At 44.6% G+C, this 24454-nt stretch overlaps 5 protein-coding genes across 5 annotated transcripts; 4 read left to right on the top strand and 1 right to left on the bottom strand.

The window, feature by feature from the left end:
• The first annotated feature begins 3600 nt into the window (after positions 1–3600).
• Positions 3601–7661, top strand: LOC127779779 (ribosome biogenesis protein WDR12 homolog). Its single transcript, XM_052306678.1, has 14 exons — positions 3601–3843; positions 3936–4036; positions 4145–4251; positions 4935–4970; positions 5100–5182; positions 5298–5362; positions 5469–5573; positions 5662–5796; positions 6086–6229; positions 6823–6931; positions 7008–7144; positions 7245–7280; positions 7352–7468; positions 7559–7661. Exons 1-13 carry the CDS (start codon positions 3684–3686, stop codon positions 7442–7444), a joined length of 1311 nt encoding a protein of 436 aa, XP_052162638.1. The 5' UTR covers positions 3601–3683; the 3' UTR covers positions 7445–7468; positions 7559–7661.
• A 247-nt stretch (positions 7662–7908) lies between these two features.
• LOC127779780 (APO protein 3, mitochondrial) lies at positions 7909–10519 on the bottom strand. Its single transcript, XM_052306679.1, has one exon. The coding sequence runs from the start codon at positions 10379–10381 to the stop codon at positions 9131–9133; it is 1251 nt and encodes a 416-aa protein (XP_052162639.1). The 5' UTR covers positions 10382–10519; the 3' UTR covers positions 7909–9130.
• A 4272-nt stretch (positions 10520–14791) lies between these two features.
• On the top strand, positions 14792–15621 carry LOC127780491 (protein PELPK1-like). Its single transcript, XM_052307408.1, has one exon. It carries the CDS (start codon positions 15082–15084, stop codon positions 15421–15423), a length of 342 nt encoding a protein of 113 aa, XP_052163368.1. The 5' UTR covers positions 14792–15081; the 3' UTR covers positions 15424–15621.
• A 2676-nt stretch (positions 15622–18297) lies between these two features.
• On the top strand, positions 18298–19904 carry LOC127779992 (vegetative cell wall protein gp1-like). The gene has a single exon (XM_052306935.1). It carries the CDS (start codon positions 18304–18306, stop codon positions 19588–19590), a length of 1287 nt encoding a protein of 428 aa, XP_052162895.1. The 5' UTR covers positions 18298–18303; the 3' UTR covers positions 19591–19904.
• Positions 19905–22458: 2554 nt separating this feature from the next.
• On the top strand, positions 22459–23214 carry LOC127780367 (protein PELPK1-like). Its single transcript, XM_052307268.1, has one exon. The coding sequence runs from the start codon at positions 22574–22576 to the stop codon at positions 23006–23008; it is 435 nt and encodes a 144-aa protein (XP_052163228.1). The 5' UTR covers positions 22459–22573; the 3' UTR covers positions 23009–23214.
• The last annotated feature ends 1240 nt before the right edge of the window (positions 23215–24454 follow it).

The following is a 24454-nucleotide window of genomic DNA, read 5'->3' as shown; positions in this document are numbered from 1 at the left end:
GGAGACCCTTATAAGCCACCGGAAAATTTAATTTTCTAAGTGGTTCTAGGTGTTTTTTTTATTGTTTTCTAGTTCTCTTTTAGACCCTTGAAAATAAAAACATAAAATCCCTATCCAAATTATTTTGGTTGTCCAAAGCCAACCAATACAGCACTGAGTAATATATCAGGACCACGAAATAAGCTGGTTGACACTTGACAACAGCAACACGCCCAGACGCGACGCAACCGCCCTGCACGCCCGCCCGCACGCACGCACGCACGAGCAAGCTAGCGACGCATCACCCGACGTACGGGCAACTTCGCGAGAGCTCGCGGCGCCGCCCGCTTTGGACCCGGCCGGAAACGGTGATGACGACGAGGCCGCCACCGCCGCCGCCGCGGGGCGCGATCTGCTCGTCCGCTTTTGAGTGACCCGACGTACGCCAGATTCCTCCGTCGATTGGTTGGTGCGGCTGCTGCTGGTGCGCTTGGAATATATGCTGCTGCTGTTGCGAGTGGACTCCCGAATCATTGCAGCTGTGGCTCCGCAGCCGCTCTCGCGCATGTTCCACGGTCCAGCCGGGCTGCCCTTCCCCCTATTTTTATCCTGCATTTCTCATCTCTCCAGCTTTCGAATCTTTGGCGCCTACTCGATCTCCATGGGCTCGTCGCCGATCGAATATCAAAAGGGAGATCGCAAGAGAAGATGTCGCCACTGTACTAACTCGGGCAAAGTTTTTTATATATAGTCTATTGTCAAGTGCCAATGCTGTTTGAATATAATTTGTTAGTAGGTTCGTGCAGGGTTCAGTTTATGGCAGAGCTTGAACTTGGGGAACGACACTGATCGGTCGTGCAAACAACAGTGATGGAGTGTGTGCTGCTTAAAGTTATCGCCATTTGATCTGCTGCCTTGCTTCTTTTAGGTTAACGAGATGTACTACCGGAGGTTTGGGGGGAGGACCAGGGGTAAAACGGCTAATAACAACGGCCAAATCTTAGATGCCACTGACAAGGGTCAAAAAAACGTTAGGTAGGACGGTAGCAGACAAGTGTAGAACTCATCAGAATCTTTGCTTTCTCCTTCTATTTTGAGTCTTTTCTGCACCAGCCATGTACCTTCCTCTGTTCTCGATTGGATATCGTTGTAGAATAGGTGCAATCAAACCTTACAACCATTAATTATTAACTAATTAAAAAAATACTGTAATTTAACATAAGAAAAATAATATAGCTAGATTTGTCATGAATAACACTTTCGGATATACTGCTTTAGAAGATAGTAGTGGTGGTAGTAGGATCTGCCACCACCACCTTTATCATTGACAACATGTGGTGTCTCCTTATCGGTGAAACTCACGTGTGCTCACTAAATCACGTCCCCGAGAGATGCATGTTTGAGTAAAATTATATCAATATTCTTTGGTAAGATCTGATTAGTATGTAAGAAAGTAATCCAACGAGTGTGCGCATCATGCATATACATATTGGTATATATTCGTGCCATTTTTAAAGAAGAAATAGGGCGAGAAGTGTACCACCCCCTCTCGTGGTTCTCAACATGTACATTCTCTAGCTGATGCAGAGGCCGAATCGACATGGTGGCACTTTGACATGTTGTAACTCAAACATCATTGCATCAAGCTAATCTAAGAGATCGATCGAGCACCACATGGTCGGACCCTTGTGCCTTCAACCGTGTATGTACCTCACAAGGAACCCTAACCGAAGTTTGCTGCTCATTATTCGTTAGACCAGTTGCTGTTAATGTGGGGGGCCATGTTTGGTGGTACTTTGGTTCACTAGCTATACTGTGGACTCTTCAGTGTAGTATTAGTAGCGGCAGGACTGAAATCCTAGTTAGGCAATTAGCCTGGGCCGGATGCCGGCCCAGCATATGGATATATGATATCTGTGGGCTAACTTGGGCCAGAATAGGCAGCGCGGGAAAAAGGAAAAAGTCGAGTTTGATTCGCATCCCTCGACCTCAAACCCAGGAACAAACCATGCTAACTTTCAAAACCAGTGCAAATCAAATCTCTCTACAATATTGATAGCGGTTTTTTGGTTGATATGGGACATACGTGACACATTTTTTAGCCAAAGTTGGCACCATATGTTATCCGCATGTAAGTGGTAATTACACCTTACATATTAACGAAATTTATTGGACCCACATGTCAGTCATACAGAGAAAAAAGCCCTCTCTTCCCTGCTAAGCTCCTCCTATCGTTGGCCGTCATCCAGACAGCGCCAGAGGTCGCAAACTTGGCGCGGAGATGCTGGAGATGGTTAACAATCACCTATTTTTGTTGGCAACATGGACATCATCGAAGAGGAGGCTGGGTTGCAACCTAGACATCGTCGAAGAGAAGGCTGGGTTGCCATTGAGCACTCCCTACCTCTTCCACCAAAATACATCGGTCGCTATCTGGATCTAGAGCTCGCCGTGAGGATGTGCACACCAAGGTCATGTGGGAGTCGTCGTCCACACACTCCAAGGCCGCTACCGCCCTCACCGTCGGTATCGACGACGCGCAAGTTGCTTGGCTGACGGCTAGTGCTACCAATGAGAAGACGGGCAAGATAGAAGATTTGAGGATGAGAAGAGAGGAGAGAGGGGTGATGACATGTGGATCCACTGTATTTTTTTCACCAAACACCCATTAACATGTGGCCTCACATATTTGTTCCAAAAACATTAAACGAATTCCCACATACCTTTTTCAAAAAAACTTAGCTGAATTTCCACTTACGTGTGGGGTCCCATTGGCCTTTTTTTATTCTAGTACCATGTAAACGCCACGTAGGCGTCATGTAGGGACAAAGATCAAGTAAATAAGACATGTAGTCTCTATATCAGCCAAAAGTACTCTCAATACGATTGAGGACTCGATTTACATTGGCTTTTTATGTTGGGGATGTTCCATATTCAATTTTACGGGTAAGGGACGTAAATGAAGCTCAACCCATAGTCAAGGAAAGTGGATTTTTTCCAGTGTAAAAGTGCCCCTCTCTATAAATTTGACTTTGTTATAGAGATTACAATAGGTTAAACCTGTATTTAGAATTGCGTTGAAGGCATTTATAATTTGCGAAATAAACGACGATTGCTCAAAGTTAAAGTTGCAAATTAACCATGAATCAATTGGTATCCCTAAATTTCCAATCGTGAGATATATGCAGTGTTATTTTTTCACTTATACTTATACTTATCAGCCAAAATTTTAAATTTTCAACTTTAAATTTAAAGTTGATTTTAGGTTTTTTTCATCGAAGTTTATTTTCAAGCCTTTACTTTTAGATCGCTAAGAATACGTATATTATTCACAAATTATTTTTCGTTTGCAAATATACCGTTTGGATGGTGACCATGGGTACTTTTATAGTGCAAATTATGTAAAGTGGAGTGGAACGATTGAATATTTGAATTAGCAGTTGAGGTCGGTTCATACACATAAACACTGTCCGAATATAGTTGGAGGGGTTTTCTACAAAATGGACATCTTCTTCTCCTCCTCATCTGGCCATCTGGCCGTCTGCCTCGAACGTGATGTCACTGCTACTGGGCCCCACATCCTTCAAAACCCTAACCAAATAAATTCCCCATTCGAAACCCTCCCAAAACCCCTCTTTCCCCTTCCCGCCGCCGCCGCCGCCGCCGCCTCCTCCTCTCCGTCGGCCGACGCCGCCGCCACCGCCATGGACTCCGGCGGCGCCTCCGACCCCTCGCGCCAGGTGCGGGTGCGCTTCGTGACGAAGCTCCCCGCGCCGCTGCGCGCGCCGCCCACCTCCATCGCCGTCCCCGCCGACCTCACCCGCATGGGCCTCTCTGAGATCGTCAACAGCCTCCTCCTCGCCGGTGAGCACCTCCCCTTTCCAGAACCCGAGCCCCCCCGCGTCCCATCGGATGGACCTCGGATCTCTCTGACTCGCTTCCTCCGGTTTGGGCAGCCTCCCCGGATCACCAGGCGCAGCCCTTCGACTTCCTCGTCGACGGTGAGCTCGTGCGGCTCCCGCTTCAGGAGTTCCTCCTCGCCAAGGGCATCTCAGTGGTATGAATTTGTGACCCGATGTTCGGTTTTTGGGGGAGAATTTTGCTGTGCTGTGGTGTGGACCTTGTTGTGACATTGTGCGGGGTTATCGTGTGAGCGTTTTTGCAGGAGAGGGTGCTTGAGCTTGAATATGTGAAAGCTGTGGCACCGAGGAAGCAGGAGGATCCATGCCCGCATGATGACTGGGTTAGCGCAGTTGATGGATCAAACCCGAGGTATGGTTTCTGTTTTACGAGGACTTAGGTGGTCTATTTTTCCACAGGACATGCTTCGAGCAATAGCAGGACACCAATGTTTTGTCTAGCATCATGATAGTAGGTTATTAATCTTTTAGATAATTCAAAAATACCTGGATTGCTGATTTTGTCAATATTGTCTTCACTTACATTACAAGAAGGTTTATCAGCAATATTGCTCTTGTGGTCAAATGATTTTAGATCTAGTCCACCACTCCACCTTGCTGATCAATATTTTCAAATTCTGCGGAAAATTTCTTAACTCAACTAAAATGGACTGTGGAGCCAAAGATTTGCCCATCCCAGGGCTAAGCTAAAATCGACTAGTGCACAGTTCACCCATCTTAACAAGACAAAATGAAGGATGCATTCAAAACAAATCCATGTATGAGCTCAATACTACATCTAAATTTGGACCCTAATCTCATACTGCTCTTATTCTACCACATAATTTTACTGCTATCCCAACTAAAGATCTTCGCAAAATTGTCTTCCTTGTGGTTCCATACTTATCACCATTACTATTATTCAACTAATACATTTACGTACATATACAATAGATCATAGGTTGATAATTCAAATGTACTGTTCTTTCTTAACCTTTTCTCATATTTTTCTTTCGCTTGGTTTCCAGTATCACTAAACTATTCATCTTTTGGCAGTTTCGTATTAACAGGTTGCTATGATGGTCTTGCAAGGTATTCATCTCCCATGTCTATGCTATTATTATTTTTAATTCTACCCCTTCAGACAAAATGACTGTAACACCAACTCCAACTGTTGTATGTCTTCAATCTCAACCTTCTGATTTGCTTTTTCTTGCCCAGAATATGGAGAGATGCATCTGAATGTACACATATTTTGGAAGGACATAGTGACGGAATCACTTCTGCTCGCTTCATTAATAAAGGTTATTTTGCACACAACATATTTTCTCACTCATGCCCTTATACTAATTGTTTTCCCCAAACAGAATATAACATCAGTGTATTAAATATCTACTAATTCCAATAATGTTATTCCAGGTGAAACTGAAGACAGGCTGCATGTAGTCACTGCATCAAAGGATAGGTCATTGCGCTTATTCAAGGTAAAGATAGTAAGATACTCTATTTTGCCTTTCCCTCCAAGACATGCTTCATGAGTAATATTCTTCATCCAATCTTAACATTTATTCTCCACTCCTGGATCTCAAGTTTGATACATCAGTCAGTATTCCAAAGCAAATTGGGGCTTACAAAATTCTCCGTGGCCACACATCATCTGTTCAGAGTGTTGCAGTAGACCCTTCCACGAACATAGTAATTATCCTTCTGGTCTTCCAAATCAGTGCTATATGTTAGTATTTTATTCTTAGGCCCTTTTAACGTATTCTTTTTTCATAACTAGATATGTTCTGGTTCCTGGGATAACTCAATTAAGCTATGGTCAGTCGAAGGGTCGGAAGAAGATGGTGACACTGTCTCAGTGAAGAAGAGAAGGACAAATTCTGTTTCATCTGGACCTGAAGAATCTCAGTTTGAGGTCATTTTACTTTCCAGTCCAAATTCTTTGGTCTTATGTGCATGGTGCCATCATGTGAAGTACTAAAATATGATCATCTCTTGGTTGATTGGCTCCAGTTATTTGGTTTTATAATGTGTTGGATATTGATTTTGAATTTCCAGTGCTTTAATAATTTTTAATATGCACCTGCTAAAATTTGGGGGAGATTTAATTCTGGCAATTCTTTTATTGTGAAGTTTTATACTATTTATTATCATGAACTCATGATACAACCCTGCTGATCTCAGTTTGGAATGTTGCACTTCAGGGTTCTGCCACTTCAACATTTCTGGGACATACGCAGTGCGTTTCTGCTGTTACCTGGCCTGAGCGACAAACAATATATTCAGCATCTTGGGACCATTCTGTTCGGCAGTGGGATGTCCAAACAGGGAAAGAGACATGGAATATGGTATGCAAAAAATATCTACACATTTAAAAATAAAAGTATTAAAATGCATGGACAGCGTGATGTTATTATCCTGCCAGCATAATAGCAGCAAGGGATTTTTTTTTTGTGCTCATTAAGTCATCAATTGGCATATGCACATTTCTTGTCCTGAGTTCCTCCCAAATTTGCTTCGTGGAATCTGGCACTTTGAATTAGAAAGGCACTAGCTATGTTTTAACTGCTGCACACTGTCCAAAAAGTGCTGTTGCCTAGGAGAGTCATAAAGCTTTTGCTACTCTCTTGTTCTGTTTCATACTCCCTCCGGGCTGATAATATTAGTCGTTTTGGACAAGGGTAAAGTCAAACTTTAAAATCTTTGACTACAAATAATTTCTAAAATATTTATCTTAAAAATATAAAAACCATATGTGTAGATTAGTCTTAAAAAGTACTTCAATAAAACCATATATTTGTTGATATTTCTATATATATTATAATAGAAAATAGTTGTCAAAGTTACTTTTTGGAGACCGTGCCCTTGTCCAAAATGACAAGTATTATCAACCCGGAGGGAGTAAATTAATTCATCCGATGTCTGTAAATATTTTCCATAGGTATCTGGGAAGGCCTTGAATTGCTTGGATTGTGGTGGTGAGAGCTCTTCACTAATCGCTGCTGGTGGCTCTGACCCTGTCTTGAGGGTATGGGACCCTCGTAAACCTGGTAAATGTGGAAGCAAAACCATTCACTAATTATCTTTTGGAATTCAAATTAGCTAATACTCCTTATCCTCAAACAGGAACTCTAGCTCCAATTTTTCAGTTTTCCTCCCATAAAAGCTGGATCAGTGCTTGCAAGTGGCATCCAAGTTCGTGGTTTCATTTGGTATCATCTTCATTTGATGGGAAAGTAATGTTGTGGGATCTAAGGACAGCAGTAAGATTCTAATAATATATTTCCTTCCTGATTACTCTTTTCTCTTGAAGTTATTTTTATCAAAATGCCATAGACCATTAATGGTTCTGTTCTGTTGCAGTGGCCACTGGCTTCTGTGGAGACACACAAAGACAAGGTATTCCTTTTGTGGTATTTATTTTTACATGTTTGAACAAAAGGCGAGGTCCTAAATTTTGGTGATTATAGGTTTTATGTGCGGACTGGTGGAAAGGGGATAGCGTCATCAGTGGGGGAGCTGATTCCAAGCTGTGTATAGCTTCAGGGATTGAAATAGTGTGATAATGTTCCCTCGTTTTTGACCAGGTTGTAACATTTTTCATCTCAATTGATTGAAAAATATCGTGATTATGATATCCAGGATCTAGTATCTAACTGCTGTTCAGAATTGAACAGAATGTTCTGTATGGAAAGATACCTGCAAAAGGAAGCTGTGCCAATTTTGGTAGGGAACTATGTGTAATCGTTTGGCAGATTCAATACATCACATAATTTATCAGATGGGGTCTGCTTATGCACAAGGAAGATGATTCAAGGGAAAGCACCACATTTCTGATGAAACCTATCACTCTTTGTTTATTTGGTGGAATTACCTCAGAAAATCATATATTCTGAATTATTGTTTGAGGTTACTGGTAGGTTGTCGTACTAGTGTTACTTGAATAAACTGAATGCTTAACGGTGTAGAAATGAAACATTGAGAGTGCGTATCCGTGCGATTTTGGCGAAGAGAATAGCAAGCAATGATGATCCCTGCCTTTTATTAGTGTACAGGTTATTAGCCTTTTATTAGTGTACAATTACAGGTTATTAGCCAAGCTACTAGAAACTAGGAGTTGCAACAAAAATAACAACTACTCCTAAGCTAAGCCTCTGCGGCGTCAGAGATTGTTGCGCCAATTTGCATTCCTTGCATACGTTCTCATAGGAGTGCATATACGTTCTCATACTTGTCCCTTCTGCACAGGCTCTGTCGCTTACTTTCTGAACTTACTGCACTGGATACGCACGGTGTTCTCGCCGAAAATCATGGACAAAAACCACAGAAACCAACGGTGCTATAGCTGAAATCATAGGGAAAAACCATATAAAGTATAAAAACCACCAATTAAGAACACTTGCAGATCAAGGACGTCGTATTCTGTGGCGTATACAAGTTGCACTGCTCATCTCCCTTTTCTCACACGTCCAAAACTCGAGCTCGAAATCTCTTCTGCTGGATTATATATGGCTTCCAACAAGATCTCCATCTCCGTCGTGCTAGCAGCGCCCGCGAGTGTCTCCTCCTGAGGAAGCAAAGGAGCAACTGGTGGTCACCATTCCAGGGTTCACTGTGCTCGGGCTCCCGGAAATGCATTTGGGAATATGTGTGATTTAAGAAAGCAATGTCGTAGTTTTAAATGTTAATCTGTGGTAACAAGAGAGAGAGAGAGAGAGAGAGAGAGAGAGAGAGAGAGAGAGAAACTCATCTGATCAAACTTGATCCTTCTCAATCAAAATTGCCATGACTTTCACGTCGATGTCAAGATCCAATGTGGTAGAAAAAGAAAACCTCATCTGATCTAATTTCTTCATTCTCAATCAAAGTTGCCATAAACTTCTTCATTTATGTTTGTTCAATTCTGAAGCAGCAGCAACAGCAACAGCGATATACATCATTCAGAATGTTTCTACTTTCACTGGATCCTGATATGACCTTCACTCCGCAGTAACTCGAAATATTGACACGGAGAAATGTGGGCACTGAGGCAGCACAGCTCAACAAGTTTCTTGATTCCATCCCCTCTCATCTTATTGCAATTTGCAAGAAGAATGCGTCCTTTTCTGCTGTTGCAGTGAATATGATCTCCTCAGGTTGCAAGGTTACTCAGGTGCTTCAGCCTTTGCCAGGCGAGGAGCCATTCCCATGATCCCATCTCGTGTCGAATCCATGTAGCGCACGAGGCGGCGCGCCACGGGCGGCCTGCTCTAGGCGACGAGGTCGTGCTCGTCGCGGGCGGGCGGCACGACGTCGAGTCGCATCATGCTCCTGTACTGCGCGGGCACGGGCGCACCTGCGCGCACGCAGAGCTCCACCACGGCGGGGGCCTTGCCGTAGTACCTCTTCAGCTCGTTGGCGAGCGACGGGGCGCCGCCGTCGCCGCCATGGCCGGTGGCGGGGACGTGCCAGACGTAGTTGGGCCGGACCAGGTCGTCGACGGTGGCCTCCTGCCACGCGTGCTGCCCGTCCCGCTGCTGGTGCTTGCTGGCCTTGCACATCCTCACCTTGTGCCCCCTGGGCCCGACCTGCACCTCCGGGCAGTAGCCGCACGTCACCACGCCGTACTTGCCCATCAGCCTCGCCGCGCCGGCGCGCATGTCCAGCCATGACTGCAGCGTCCGTGCACCAAGCTCGCTCATTGTCATCTCCTCGCCGGCTTCATCGGCGGCAAGAGAAGGCGGCGATGGGCCTGTGTCGCCGGCGCTGTCATCTTCGTCGTCGTCTGGCTCAAAGTCGACGATTCTACCTTCGATGGAGTAGACCGGGCGTGTGCGCCGCTTGGCCGGGTAGCGTTCGACGTCGACGCCGGCCTGGATGCAGAGCTCGAGGATCGCCGGGAGCCTCGGGACGTCGTACTTCTCCTTGTGCGATACCCTGGGCTTGCCGACGCGGTCGAACAGGTGGTAGCAGTAGGGGAAGCCGACGACGTCCCGCGCCGTGCCTGGCCGCCACACGTGCAGCGCGTTCCTCGCCGCGCTGCCGGGGCCCTCGCACGTCCGGATGTCGTGCCCGGCGACGCCGACGTGCACCTCCGGGCAGAACCTGCACCGCTTCACGGCGCCGGCGGCGCCGCCCTCGACGAGCCTGGTGAGCCCGCGGAGGAGGCTCTCCCACGCGCCGTGCACCTGGTGCGCGACGCCGACGAGGCCCGGGACGAGGAGGCCGTTCTCCGGCGGGCGCTCCAGCACGCGGCACGGGTTCTCCCGCCGCGCGCGCCGCTCCTCCTTGGCCCGACGGATGAGGACCTTCATCGGCGTCACGTACGGCTTCCGCTCCCACTTCCTCCCAGGCCGCGGCACGTCGGCGTACGGGAACTCCTCGCCTTCCGCCTCTGACCCCCCGCCGCCGCCATGTACCAGTCTCGTCCATGAACCACCGCCGACAAGAGGGAGTGACCTGCCCAGCGCTCCGGCTCCCTCGGCAAGGGCTCGACGAGGAAAAAGCCCCGATGGCGGCATTTCATCGAACACCTTACGGGCGAGCAAGATCGAGGCGGAAATCTGCTATACGGAGCGGTGGACCGACGAGAGGCAGCGGGAGGGTGGCGGCGGACGGCCGACGGCGGTGAGACGGAGCGGTTTGCCACCACCAATCTTGTCGACTCCAGAGATTGGGCAGACGACGCACAGAGGGGAGGAGGAATACCGGAGCACGGTGTGGGGACACGGACAGCGGCGGCGGCCGCGGCGTGAAGCGGATGAGGATGATGGCGGCGGCGGCGGCACACGGGCAGAGGACGGCGGCGACGCTGAGGGGAGCGACGGCGAAGAGGGGAGTTCGAGGATGTGTAGTGGAGAGGAGGGGGCGAGCCGGCGAGGCTCTCGATGGGGCAGAATACAATACCGTCAATACGCATCGTACGTGTACTACAGAAATACGACGGGAATACGATGAGAAAAAAATTCAAAATTACTTTACAGTTTGTCCATGCTTTAAGATTGGTGAGTATATAGGTGGCACCCATTTAGCTACCCGGCTCGCGCCCCTCAGGAGTAGTTTAGCCTAACTAACTAAATTAGTTTTAGATAACAGTAATTAAGATACGATTTCCTTGTTCTGGAAGATTATTTTTACTAAAAGATTAATAACTTTCAAGTTAGATTAAAAAAATTTGACTTTAAGATTTAAACTTTGAAGTCAAATTTTAAAAACTTTCAACTCAGATATGAAAAATTTCAACTCGAGACTCGAAAACTTTCAAGTCTAGATTTGAATACTTTTAAGTTAAGGTTTGCAAACTTTCAAGTCAAGATTTTAAAACTTTTAACTCAAACATATGAAAACACGTGTGCTGAGGATTAAAGAAATCAGAAAAAAGCGCAAAAATGAAAGCTAAAAAAGAAAGTTGTTAACGACCAAATTTGGTAATATCAGCATCGGAGATGAGGATTAGATCGAGGTGGAATCGAAGACGAAGATCGATTCGGGAACAGGGTAAGAATTGGCTGGAGTCCAAATCGGCTACGATTGGGATCGGCCGAATCCGAGTCAGACTGGGTGAGCCGATACAGCCGATTCCGACAATACGACTTGGTGTACGACATCGAGTTGAGTTGATATGCTTCAAGATGGTTGCCACGTATGGATAGAGTCCTGAGAAGACAATTGTATCTATTAATTATGCTATTTTATGTAATTTCCTTAGAGATATGTTTGGGCAAAAGTCTGCCGTAAAGACTTATGGTATCTTAGAGTTTGTTAGAGATAAGAGTCGTGTCCGATACGGACATAGTTTGTAATTTTTGGGTATAAATAGACCTCGAACCCCATGTAATCAATTAACACACACGTTCAATATAATCTCCGCGCATCGCCACCCTTTTGCTTTAGTTTTATTTCGACGAGTTCTTGCTTTCGGGTTGAGCTGCATCGGTTTCGATCTTCAACAAGAGGTAAAACTTGTCATGACGGCTTGCGTTCTCGAGATTAGTGCTTCCATCTTTATGATACTCTAATCTTGTTTATATAACTCGTCGAGTTATCATATATCTTGTATAATCTCCGGCAATATCGTTATTTAACCTATTATCGGCTAACATCTGTCGGTAGAGGGCAGCCGATTAGGTTAAACATCGATGTTGACTTAGATTATATAGGATATCCACCACTCTATGAAACTTCCAGTGGCTTGATTGTCTAGATATTGTTCTTCTTTTCATACTTAATGCTGCATCAGTTGAGTTTGATCTATTAAGTCGTGCTTAGAATATCAATCTCTAGCCTGCTTTCTGATTGCCGATTAGGGTAGTATCGGGGTTTCAGCCGATCTTATCTGATTTAACTATATTTACTCTATATGCTTTATTGATATGTTAAATCTGCCCTTTATGTTAAGATCTTGTTGCATTTAAGTATATTAGACTTTTGTTTGATATATTCTACTTGTTTTAATATCTTAGTATAGAGTGGTATCGGAGTATTAGCCGGTACATGCTAGATCTATTTGATCGGCTATGCTATGAACATATATAATCCCACTATTAATATATATTTCGATCTAAGTGATTTATACTGTCTCGGCATGGCGACCGATCTATTCCAATCACTTGATTTAAGTATATATCGATATAATGAGTATATATTGTTAATATCTACAGCCGATCGAGTAGATCTAGTTCTTTCTTATTTACTCATGGCTGCCAATCGATACATATATGACATCGGCTCAAAGATAAATGATATGTCATTGGCATTTAGCCGATCGGCTATCGTTTATAGGTTAATCGCGGTTACTTTGTCTTTGTTTCTTGTTGATCGCAGGATCAAATCAACTGGCACGCTAGCATACCCGAAGGCGAGTTTTGGACCTGCACTAGAGTTAAGAAAATCTCTCAGGCCTCGTGTTTTCCATCAACAAAAGTGAAAAAAAATCGTGTGGGGAGGGGGTGCCAGCTGGTGCGCGCACGCCAATTAGAGCATGTATAATAGCAGACTATAAATTAGCTATAAACACATTACGAGGAGATAAAAGAGGAGAGAGAAGAGTAGCGGGCTACAGATTTGTAGCCAGCTGCAGCATGGTCTCCAAGATACATATGTATATGACATGTGAGACCAAGTATTAATTGTATAGTATATATTTGTAGGTAACTATTATATAAATTGGCTACTTGGCTATACTATTAAACTTTCTCTTAGTCACCCCCTAGAATGGTGCCGCACGTGGTGGTGCATGTAGAATATGACATGCATCGTACTCCCTCCGTCCCATAATATAAGGGATTTTGAATTTTTGCTTGCACTGTTTGACCACTCGTCTTATTCAAAAAAATTTATGCAAATATAAAAATTAAAAGTTGTGTTTAAAGTACTTTGGATAATAAAGTAAGTGACAAAAAAATAAATAATAATTCTAAAATTTTTTGAATAAGACGATTGGTTAAGTAGTGCAAGCAAAAACTCAAAATCCCTTATATTATAGGACGAAGGGAGTACATTGGTACGTGTACGACGGCCGACGGGAGTACAATGAGGGATAAAAAAAATGAAAAATGAAAAAAAAAATCAAAATTACCTTATAGATCGCTATGCCTCAAAATTGATAAGAACATGTACAATAAACGGTTTAAGCCGGCGATAGCGCATCCAACCTGGCGAAAGTGATGAGCTGGATGGAAAAAACCAGGAGGGAGAGTGCTAGCGGACGACTAAATTGTCGCCGACTCCACGTGAACTCCAAGATGAGAGAAACCACAGAAGAAGCTTATCCCATGGTTGCGTGTGGGTCTACGCGAGGCGATGCGCGGGTACAACACGATAAGGCGTAAAAAATGATAATCAATTCATTGGGGATTGTGCGTATAGCCAGCAGCTGTACATACACCATCTTTTAGTTATCTCTATCGCTGATGTGGTCTTTTTTACCGTCGGTAGTTGTCTGTTTTATTAAACATGCTCTTAAGGATAGTGGACTCTAGTGGCACCTACTATCAGGGTTTACATTAGAGCAAGGATAATAGTAGGCTATAAGCAAGCTATATGCTTATGTGGAAGAGAGAGATAAACAAAAGTAGGGAGTGTTGGCTCTCATGCAAGAGCTAACTGTATACAAACTCCAAGAAATATGCATTAAATTCATAGTGAGAGAAAGAGAGAGGATGAAGAAAATAAAGATAACCTTATAGCTAACCTACTATACATGTTAGCTTTAATATTGACTAATAGTAAGTAGTGAGCTCTACTATTAAACTTACTCTTACCGATTAACCATTGGATTTCGAGCCTATCACGGTTCTTGGTAAATTTTGACCACTTTTTTGATAAATACTGACTGAATTTTGGTCAAATTTAATGCTTGACATTTGAATTTATCAAAAACATTGGAAATTTCAACCAAATATTAATTTCGAGCCACATTGAAACGTGTAAAAACCACGACAACCGATCTGTTTTCATCGGGCTTTGTGAACCCTGCCCACTGATATCTACTCCCTCCGTCTAAAAAAAGTCAAACCCTGGGTACGTATACAATTTTGACTGTCCGTCTTATATGAAATTTTTTTATAATTCGTATTTTTATTGTTGTTAGATGATAAAACATGATTAATATTTTATGCGTGACTTGTCTTTTTAATTTTTTTTATAATTTTTTTTAAATAAGACGGACGGTCAAACGTTGGGTATGGAAACCAGCGTTTGTCTTTTTTTTTGGATGGAGGGAGTAGATTCTAGCATGATGCCTGACGCGTGTGGTGGGGTGTGGGGCTCCGCCCCCAGAGAATTTTTTTATTTAACAGTGATATAACGAACAATGATGTTCGACCACCAGTTGTTGGCACTCAACTTCCCTGCTTAGACGTTCTTGTTTCCTGCTAATTAACCGGTGTGGCGGTGACCAACAAAGCATTGCATACGTTCTCGCACCTGTCCCTTGTACACAGGATCTGCACGGCGCTCTCGCCAACCCGACTAGCTTCTTTCTCAACAAAATCATAGACAAAAACACACAGAAACCAACCACTACGAAGAATTGAAGTAAAAACACACTTGCAGATCAACCACTACTTCATCAACGCGCGTGTGTTTGCGCTTTCCGCGGCCTATAAATTACACCACGCATTTTGTCAATTCAGATTGTGCAAAACATCTCAGGACAGAAATAATAGAGGCAAAACTGATCAGTGAACAGTGATCGGAGATCAGTGCGTGCAATAACGACATGGCTTCCAAGATCGCCATCTCCCTCCTGCTCGCGGCGCTGCTGGCGTGCGCCGCCGCGAGCGGCGCGGCGGCGAGGAGGCTGGAGGAGGAGGAGACGTCGTCGACGACGGCTCCGGCCGAGGAGGAAGATCAGGAGGAGCCGAACCACCCGGCCGCCGTCTTCCCGGAGCTTCCGGTGCCGGAGCACGAGCTGCCGCCGCTGCCCAAGGTGGTGGGGCTCCCGCCGTTGTTCCCGGAGGCGCACCTGCCGCCGTTCCCGGAGGTCGACCTGCCGCCCAAGCCGGAGTTCCCCGGCGTCCCCGAGTTCCACTTCCCGGCCGAGCAAGAGGCCAAGCCATGATCGATCACGATTAATTACGTGCAATTAATTAATCCGGTGTGAAGTAGATCGAGTAGAGGGTATATATGAACTGTTGCCGGTGAGCAGGCTCGATCTTGTGGATAGTTTTCAGCATGGATGTGAGTGTGATCTGACTGGGTGTGCGAGTTCGATGGATCGACGTCGTTGTGTGTTAATAAATGGATTTTTGATTATGAATATCTGGTCGTCCAGAGCAGTGTACAATTTTTTTGCCAGCGGTTCATTCCCTGCAATACTGAACTTTACATAAAAAAAAATGTTACTATCTCCGTCCCAAAATATAACAACTTTTTTGTCCAGATTAATAGCTAAAAGTGCTTATATTTTGGAACGGAGGGGTACACCCTACCGTCGTACTAGTAAATACTCCTCTGTCAAAAAATGACAGCCTTGTTTTTTTGACAGAGGGAGTACGACGTTGTCTTCTTCTTGTTTTTTTTTGACAGAAGGAGTATTTAACATGTTCAGATGAGTTTCTTCTATATAAATAAGGTGGTTTACTGTTTTTATCTTCTTCTATAAATGAAATGGCAGAGGTCATGCCCGTTCCTTAAAAAAAGATGAGTTGAACTTTTACAATGTTAACAAATAAAAATAAATAGCATGTGTATATTTATATTGAAAATACCATCATAATACTAGTAAACTTATTGTTAATATAAAATTGATATCTAAATTTTAAAAGTTTGACAGAATCTTATTTATCACCATAGGGAGAAAAATGGTAAATGCAAACGGCTAATAACATCGAAAGTATTACTCCCTCTGTCCAGAAAGCCCGTTGTTTTAAGATTGATCCAATAAATTAACATCAAATATAAATGACCATATTACCTTCATTTAATGGTTGCATTTATCAATTAGATTGCAAAACAAATTTACTGTACGTAATTAATTAATGACTACTAATACTACTATCCATCATATGTACCAGTAGTGGCAACATTGTACAGAGAAAGAGTAATTATTAGCCAAATTCAAATGGAATAGAATATAATGGAATTGACTTCATGCCCAGTTCGCTGTTGAAGATCCGCTAGGATGACAAATTTTACGGAACATATTTTGAGCAGCAGAACAACCAGCTTTGTGGGATGGAGGAAGTGCTCAACCATCATACTACTACCATACGACCGAAAAAAAATTCTCTGCGGCAGTGCCGCACCACGCCTCATGTGCGACAACGAGTAGACAGCTGACGCGTGTCCAATCTCATGCTGCAATGAAGCGCTTTCTTTGGAGCCAAGCCGATGTCTCCCTCAGCTCGTTGAGACAGGCACCAAGCCGCAGCTAACAACTGCTATATTTCAGAAGCAAAAGAACAGCCAAAACTCTTCGAGACTAGTACGAGCTAATTAGCTATATATGTCAGTCATACGTCCAAACCGTCAGGCTCCGAGACTTCCAGAAGTATTGCACTTCAATATATAGGTTCCTACCTGGACTGGACATACCATCAGAGTCTCCAGCTCCTCAATTGCCGCTGGCCGCTGCTAGCTATCCTCTCTCTTTTCCTGCATAATAAAAACGTTGTGTAACAAGTCACCATTTTCAGCAATATCCAGCAAATTACCACTAAAATTTCCAAAGAGCTTTAGTCACACCAGAAATTCAGAAACAACACCATCTCCCGAGTGGCCAAAATAGTTGGAGAAGGTTAAGATAGTGAGTAATGTGGATATATCGACAGCGCCCCTTCTGTGAATTATATCTGTGCTAGACTGTTGAGAACGTTAATTCCAAATCTAATTTCAAGAAGATACATTGCAAAGACAAGCCACAAATCACCCTTCAAGGTTGCTTCAACAAATCTGACATCTTGTCCCTTTCATGGTCTTCTTCCCTTCTGTTGGAGGCGTGAAATTGGAATCGATGGATTGGATTTTAGGCTGCTGAGAGGAGTACCAAAGCTATGCGCATGGAGGCAGCAGTGGATCTCAGGGTGGAGAGATGATGGTGCCCCCGCCGGCGGCTGCGGCGGCCATGTGACGGGAAGAGGATGGCTCGATGTATCCCTAGAGAGGGGGTCAGCGGCTCCCCAAGTTTTCGGCTTGGTTTGTTGTTTTGAGTCTTTCAACACATCGGCTCAACTCTAAAGAAGGCTTGGATGCACGCGTCAGCTGTCTACGCGGTGTCGCACATGAGGCATGGTGCGGCACTGCTGCACAGAATTTTTTTCCCATACGACCTGTGTTGTAGTCAGTTGCATTTTCGTGGCAAGGAGGCAAAGGCAGCAGTTAGCATTTAGCAAGAAGCCAGGTGGGCCTTTATTTTATTTTCTCATCCAGCCCATATTCAGCCCAACGGCCTCACGATCACCACGACCTCGGCCACGGCGCCGACGACGATCTCGTCTGCGCGCGGCCTAGCGCTGCACGCATCGGAGACGAAGCACGCACGCATCGATCTCGTCTCCGGCTATTTGGTTGCTCGATCTCACGGTAAATCTCGTCGACGTACAGTAACATATACTGGGCTAGCTCCAATCCATACAGTGGATGATCTCGTGTGCACACCTATTCATACGTACGGCTCCACGATATACCTCGCTTGATAGCTTTTCCAACAACCCAACCAAAAACCCATGCAATCACACGGCGGCAGGTACGTAACCGGACGGTGTACATGCAGCGAGGAGTAAATAACGAGTGTGAGTGACACGAACACGCAGCTGAGCTTGCCTCCACGCGACGCCCAACCGTGCACCCGCAGTGCATTGCCAGCGAGAGCTACCATTCTGGCCGCCGCGAGGCTATAAATGCACCTCGCCAGCATCGGCTTCTCATCACTGATCCAGCTCAAACACATCTTCTTCTTCCTGAGCTTAGCTTAGTTAGCTTGCGAGCTAGCTAGCTAGCCATGGCTGCTCGCAAGATAGCCATGTCCACTTCGTCACTGCTCTTATTGCTGCTTGCTGCTGCCCTGCTGCTCACCGGTGATGCGGCGAGAATCCTGCAGGAAGCGGCTTGGCCACCCTACGATTACCCAAAGCCTGATGATCAGCCGCCACCGCTGCTGCCAACACCTGATGCTGTGCCAAATCCAAATCAGCCTGCTCCCCTGCAGCCCACACCCGGTGTTCCGCCGAGGCCCGATTTGCCACCACTGCCCAATCCTGATGCACCACCGATGAATAAGCCTGATGTGCCGCCGATGCCTAAACCCAATGGGCCACCCATCCCCCCGGCACAACCATGTCCTGATCAACCACCACAACCTAAACCTGATGGGCCACCATTGCCGAATCCTAATCAACCACCACAACCCAATCCTAATGAGCCGCCAAAGCCTGATATGCCACCGATGCCTAAACCTGATGGGTTGCCCAATACTTATGAGCCATCAAGACCCGACCAGCCGCCACAACCTAAATCCGATGGGCCACCACTGCCTAATCCTAATGTGCCGCCAAAGCCTGACCAACCACCACAGCCCATTCCTAATGGGCCACCGAAGCCTGATATGCTGTCAATGCCTAAACCTGATGGGTCAACCAATCTTTATGTGCCTTCGGTGCCGGACCAATCAACACAACCCAATCCAAATGGGCCATCAATCCCTAACCAACCACCACAACCTAGACTTGATGGGTCATCACTGCCTAATCTTGATACGCCACCAATGCCCGACCAACCACTCCAGGCCAATCCTGATGGATCACCGAAACCTGATGTGCCTGTAATGTCCAATCCTTATATGCCGTTCAAACCTGACCAACCCCCACAACCCAGTGCTGACATGCCATCAAAGCCGGACCAGCCGCCACAACCCAACCCCGCCGGACCAATACAACCCGATCAACCACCACAACCTATACCGAATGGGCCGATAAAGCCTGACCAGCCACCGCAGCCCAATCCCGATATGCCACCAAAGCCAGACCAACCACCCCAACCTTGTCCTGATGGGCCACCGAAACCTGACCAACCTCCACAGCCCAATCCTAATGGGCCACCGAAACCTGACCAGCCGCCACAGCCTATTTCTAATGGGCCACCAAAGCCTGGCCAATTGCCAAGACCCAATCCTGATATGCCGCCAAAACCTGATCAACCACCACAACCAGAGTACTATGAACAATCACCAAAGCCGGATGCACCCCAGATGCCACCGTTGCCGAATGGTCAGATTCCATTTTCACCATAGCCGGAAGAAGCGCCGGCCACTGAAGCCGGAGCTGCCGGTCATTCCTGAGGTGTAACGGGAGGGCAAAAACCATGATGACCACCAAGAGGTCCATTCAGATTGATACGTTCAGATTCTACATTTGGTTTCATTTGTGTATTTCTTTATTGTATCAATGGCGTGCATGCCATGTCTGTCATCCGTGTAGATGTGTGTTACTTTCTGAGTTTGTTGCTATGAGCTCACATATCTCTTCTTTGAGGGTGTGAGATCATATATTCATATATTTGTTTATAATAAATGGATTCAATTATGTGTGTATATGAGCACACACTTGCATTCATCAGTCATCATTGCCATCGATTCATTGACCGCATGATGAAAGAAAATAGTCCTCCAGAGCTGTATGGCTTCATGTTTTCTTCTTCACAATTACATTACATCTGTCATCATGTTTCCCAATGTGTTCGCCAACAACAAGGCTTCTTGATCGTTGAATCAACATGGATAAAGGCCAATAGGATATTAATTTGTGCACATTTTAATATGACACTCGTCATTTTCCGCAAATTAAACTCGCTAGTCAGATCTGACCACAGTTAATTGCTGTAAACTGAACCTGAAATCAATATGGAACGGTTAGCTGTATCACCATTTTCTTGTTTTTTTTCTTTTCTGAAGGAAGGCAAAAGCTTTACCGTTTTATATTAATAGAGATGGGGTAAAGCCACAAATCACCATTTTTTTTAGGAAGACAACGGCAGGAGCTCTGCCGGAATTTGATTAAGAAGGAAAACAGAGTACAAACAGATCCTTGATTACAAAAAATAGAGGTACAAGTCTAAGTCCTGTTTCACTAAGTGGGCCACTTCCCTTTCCGAAAGGCTTTTATGATTAAAAATCCTTCTATTTCTTTCTAACCAAATATTCCACCACGTTGTGAGTAAAGGCTCCTCTTGTCGCGATCTTATCAACCATCGAAACAACCAGATTTACCTCGGACCACCAGTTTGCAGTTCCAACTTGCGGATTGGAGGTAGAAAATGACAAATTTTCTAAGCATGAACTAGGTTCCACACCTGACGGACAAAGTCACATTCACTGAACAAGTGATTTGTGTCTTCAAACGCACTCGAGCAGAGGCAACAAATCCAATCACACAACCAGTGTCTTATGAGAAGGTTTTGTGTTGTAAGAGTTTTTTGGTGAAGAATCAACCACCCCAAAATTTTCATTTTTGCTTCAGCTGGGGCCTTCCAGATTGATTTAAAATCAATTGAGGTAAAAGAGCCTTCAAATTGGTACAAGTAGGCACTCTTACATGAGTAAGCACCTGATTCAGACCAGTTCCAAGTGATGTCATCTGGATTTTGATGGAGTTGGACAACATTATCTGACTAGCTAGAATGTGCAGAGCATGCAGCAGGGCCTCCAGGATTGTAAACCGTCTCTTCTCTTGTTAATTTCAGCCGGACCACTTTCAGTTGTTCAATCTACTATATTAGAAAGATTGTTTGCAAGCTAGCTAGCTGGTGCTCTTTTAGTACCTTGGAAACAGGTCATACTTTACGTGGAGTAGGAGAGGTTGCAGCACGTACAAAAGTACAGATAGTGCAGAAACTGCAGGTACAATTGTGGTACAAATTATAGTTCCATTTTCCATGTCCTGTATTATCACTGATGAGCCTAGCTATCAATCATAAACCAAGGCCGTGTTTAGTTGTTTTGGTAATTTTTTTTTGACATATATGGACACACATTTAAAGTATTAAACATAAACTAATAACAAAACAAATTACAGATTCCGCCTGTAAACTGTGAGACGAATCTATTAAGCCTAACTAATCCGTCATTAGCAAATGTTTACTATAGCACCACATTATCAAATCATGGTGTAATTAGGCTCAAAAGATTCGTCTCGCAATTTACATGTAAACTGTGCAATTGGTTTTTTTTGTCTATATTTAATGTTTCATGCATGTGTCCAAACATTTGATGTTACGGAAAAGTTTGAAGTTTAAAGGGAACTAAACACAGCCCAAACCTGCAAGTTAAAGAGATCAAAGGGAGGAGCAGATAGGTTGCAGTAGCGCCTTCTACCTTCGACACTACACTGAACAAGCCATCGTTTTCAGAAACAACTTCTTCCTTAGCCGATGTGTACAGATTCCTCACTTCTTTCACTGTCCAGGGGAAGGCTGTTACAGAAGGAATTGTGGTTTTTCAGCTCAGTTTGGAGGCTTGGATCAGTCACTGAAACTGACAAGCGACTAGCTTGACCTTGTAGTTATTTTATCAACAAATCCCGGAACTTTTTTGTGCAGACATCATGAACAGGTGACCTAACACCGATTGGTCACTAGTGTGCTATGTACGCTCCTACTCGAACATGCAGTCGATCGCCAAACCACGCAGAGTCAGAAAAGAAAGTTGGAGGATTTTACTGCTATTTTTGACACTCTCTTCAGCTACCATATCAGACATTTTGTCAGATTTGCTGGGAGCCTGGGACGATAGCATAGTTTCACTTACTCTGTTCCTTAGCTGTTGTTCATCACATCCACGTACGATTCGTCTTACTTTGAAATAATCTCTCATATCACCCTGCACAACAGCACAAGTGTACATACTTTTTTAAAAAAAAAGAAGCTAGATTTAGTTGGTGGTGCATTTCACCAATCAGGTTTGGAACTCTGAATATTCCCAGCTAATTAAGCCATCCACAAATATATATTAAGAAAACAATTAATCACCAAATTACTGATGCAGATGACCTACTAGGCTACTACGTACCAAAGATCAGAAGAGACTTCCATTTCCATGAACATTCAAGTATTCAACAAGCTAACCTTTAGCACTATAAATTCCAGCTCCTCTTCCCTCTCAACCCATCACACAAAGAACAAGCTGATCTCTCACTGTCACTGATACACAGTTACACAGAGCTCAGATAGTATAGCGCCACTCCAGATAGTAACCGTTGAGTCGTAGAACATTCGACGACATGGTTTCCAAGAGCTCCATGTCGTCCTCGTTTCTCTTCCTCATGGCGCTGCTGCTCTCCTGCAGCTCCATGAGCACCGCAGCTCGCTACCTGGAGGAGGAGTACCCACAGCTGCCAAAGCCTGAACTGTCGCCGCACCCGGCCATGCCGGAGCTGCCAAAGCCTGAACTTCCGGCGCACCCCGAAGTGCCGGAGCTGCCGCATGGCGCCGCCGTGCCGGAGTTGCCAAAGCCCGAGATGCCCAAGGTGCCTGAACTGCCGCACCCCGAAGTGCCGGAGTTGCCGAAGTTGCCTGAACTGCCACACCCCGAAGTGCCGGAGTTGCCGAAACCTGAATTGCCAGAACACCCCGTGGTGCCAGAGCTCCCAAAGCCTGAGCTGCCACCGTTGCCCAAGCCTGAATTCCACTTTCCGGAGCCGGAGGCCGAGCCATGAACGATCGGAGCATATCCGCGTAGCGCGCGCCATTTTATCTATACTGAATAATATGTATGGTTTTTATTTGCGATGGTCTACTATTTGCACTTGTATAATGCATGATTACATGTTTACCATGGAGTAGTGTGTGTGTATTCATGTACAAATCATTAGATCATTAATTAATACAAATAAATATTATAGATTATAAAGTTAACAAAGAACTTAGAAAAAGTTATATAAGGAATGCTGATGTATACATTTTTCTTTTGTGAAAAAAAAAATCATCTTTTCAGAAAGAACGTGCCGTCAGTAGCAACGTCAATTCCAAATTTATATAAACTGAAGTTGAACTGCACGTTTGCTAAACGTCATAATTTGCTAATGGAATCACTCAAAGCATCAAAATTATTTAGGGCTTATTCGGTTCACAGAATTTCCAAATCACATGAATAGAAAAAATGTAGGAATACACGTGTAAAACAATGGATTGGAACACATGAATTTTTCTTGCACTGAACTAAATAAAAGAGGATGGAGTGGATGCTTTTATTCCTATAGCATTAGTACATTTTAGAGGATTTTTTGGAGGATTGACATAGTGTTCCTATGAAAAATTTTCCTTTGAATCCTATGAACCAAATGTATGAATAGTGCTTATTATAAAGGAATTGAGATTTCCTTTAGAAATCCTTCAAAACGAACAAGCCTTAAACAGAGAGTTAGCTAGCTGATTCATTTGAAAACTTGTTGAATGAACATGAAAGAAAAAACTTTGTAATGTCTGACAGACTGACTCTGTCCATTTCCAACTCTTCAGAACAACAAAAAACAACCTTGTTGCCAGAGGATTGCTTCATCATAGCTGTAGTCAGGATTCAGGAGGTCAGTAGTACACCTGTACATATACTTCAAAATAAAATTTGACAGATAATAGTAGCAAACAACCACTAAAACCAACCAGGCGATTCAGGGTCTCACTACCAACTAAACAACCCTACATGAAATGGAAACAATTAGATACCAGGATACAGATAATAGCAAACAACCACAAAATTAAATAAAGATCACCTGCCTACTGGCTACTGTGCTGCCAGCTACCAAAGATCAAAGACTCATGCAAATTAATGATGCATCGAAGCTTCCACTTAGCACTATAAGTACTAGGCTCGTCTCCATCATCACGCAGACTTGATCAGCTAGCTAGAAACCAGCTCTCACTGGTACCCAGAGATCAGCAAGCGTACGTGTAAACCATTCTTCATGGTTTCCAACTACACCATGCCATCCATTGTTCTCGTGGCAGTTCTGCTACTCTCATGCAGCTCCATGGGCAGCTCGGCAAGGTATTTGGAGGAGGCAACGCCAGCGGATGAGCGGCCAGCACACCTCGCCGTGCCTGAGCTGCCGGAGATCCCGAAAAGCCTAAGCTGCCGCCATTGCCCAAGGTCGAGTTGCCCCCAA

This window comes from Oryza glaberrima, chromosome 7 (assembly GCF_000147395.1).
Source record: "Oryza glaberrima chromosome 7, OglaRS2, whole genome shotgun sequence".
NCBI classification, from domain to species: domain Eukaryota; kingdom Viridiplantae; phylum Streptophyta; class Magnoliopsida; order Poales; family Poaceae; genus Oryza; species Oryza glaberrima.
This window is presented reverse-complemented; position numbering and strand designations above follow the sequence as displayed.

Excerpts from the sequence above, each read along its gene's own strand:
- LOC127779992 (XM_052306935.1), top strand. The coding sequence starts at position 18,304 with ATGGCTGCTCGCAAGATAGCCATGTCCACTTCGTCACTGCTCTTATTG.
- LOC127780367 (XM_052307268.1), top strand. The coding sequence starts at position 22,574 with ATGGTTTCCAAGAGCTCCATGTCGTCCTCGTTTCTCTTCCTCATGGCG.
- LOC127779779 (XM_052306678.1), top strand. The coding sequence starts at position 3,684 with ATGGACTCCGGCGGCGCCTCCGACCCCTCGCGCCAGGTGCGGGTGCGC. Across the intron at positions 5,183-5,297 it reads TGCTCGCTTCATTAATAAAG|GTGAAACTGAAGACAGGCTG; the intron begins GTTATTTTGCAC and ends ATGTTATTCCAG. Across the intron at positions 6,230-6,822 it reads GGAAAGAGACATGGAATATG|GTATCTGGGAAGGCCTTGAA; the intron begins GTATGCAAAAAA and ends TATTTTCCATAG.
- LOC127780491 (XM_052307408.1), top strand. The coding sequence starts at position 15,082 with ATGGCTTCCAAGATCGCCATCTCCCTCCTGCTCGCGGCGCTGCTGGCG.
- LOC127779780 (XM_052306679.1), bottom strand. The coding sequence starts at position 10,381 with ATGCCGCCATCGGGGCTTTTTCCTCGTCGAGCCCTTGCCGAGGGAGCC.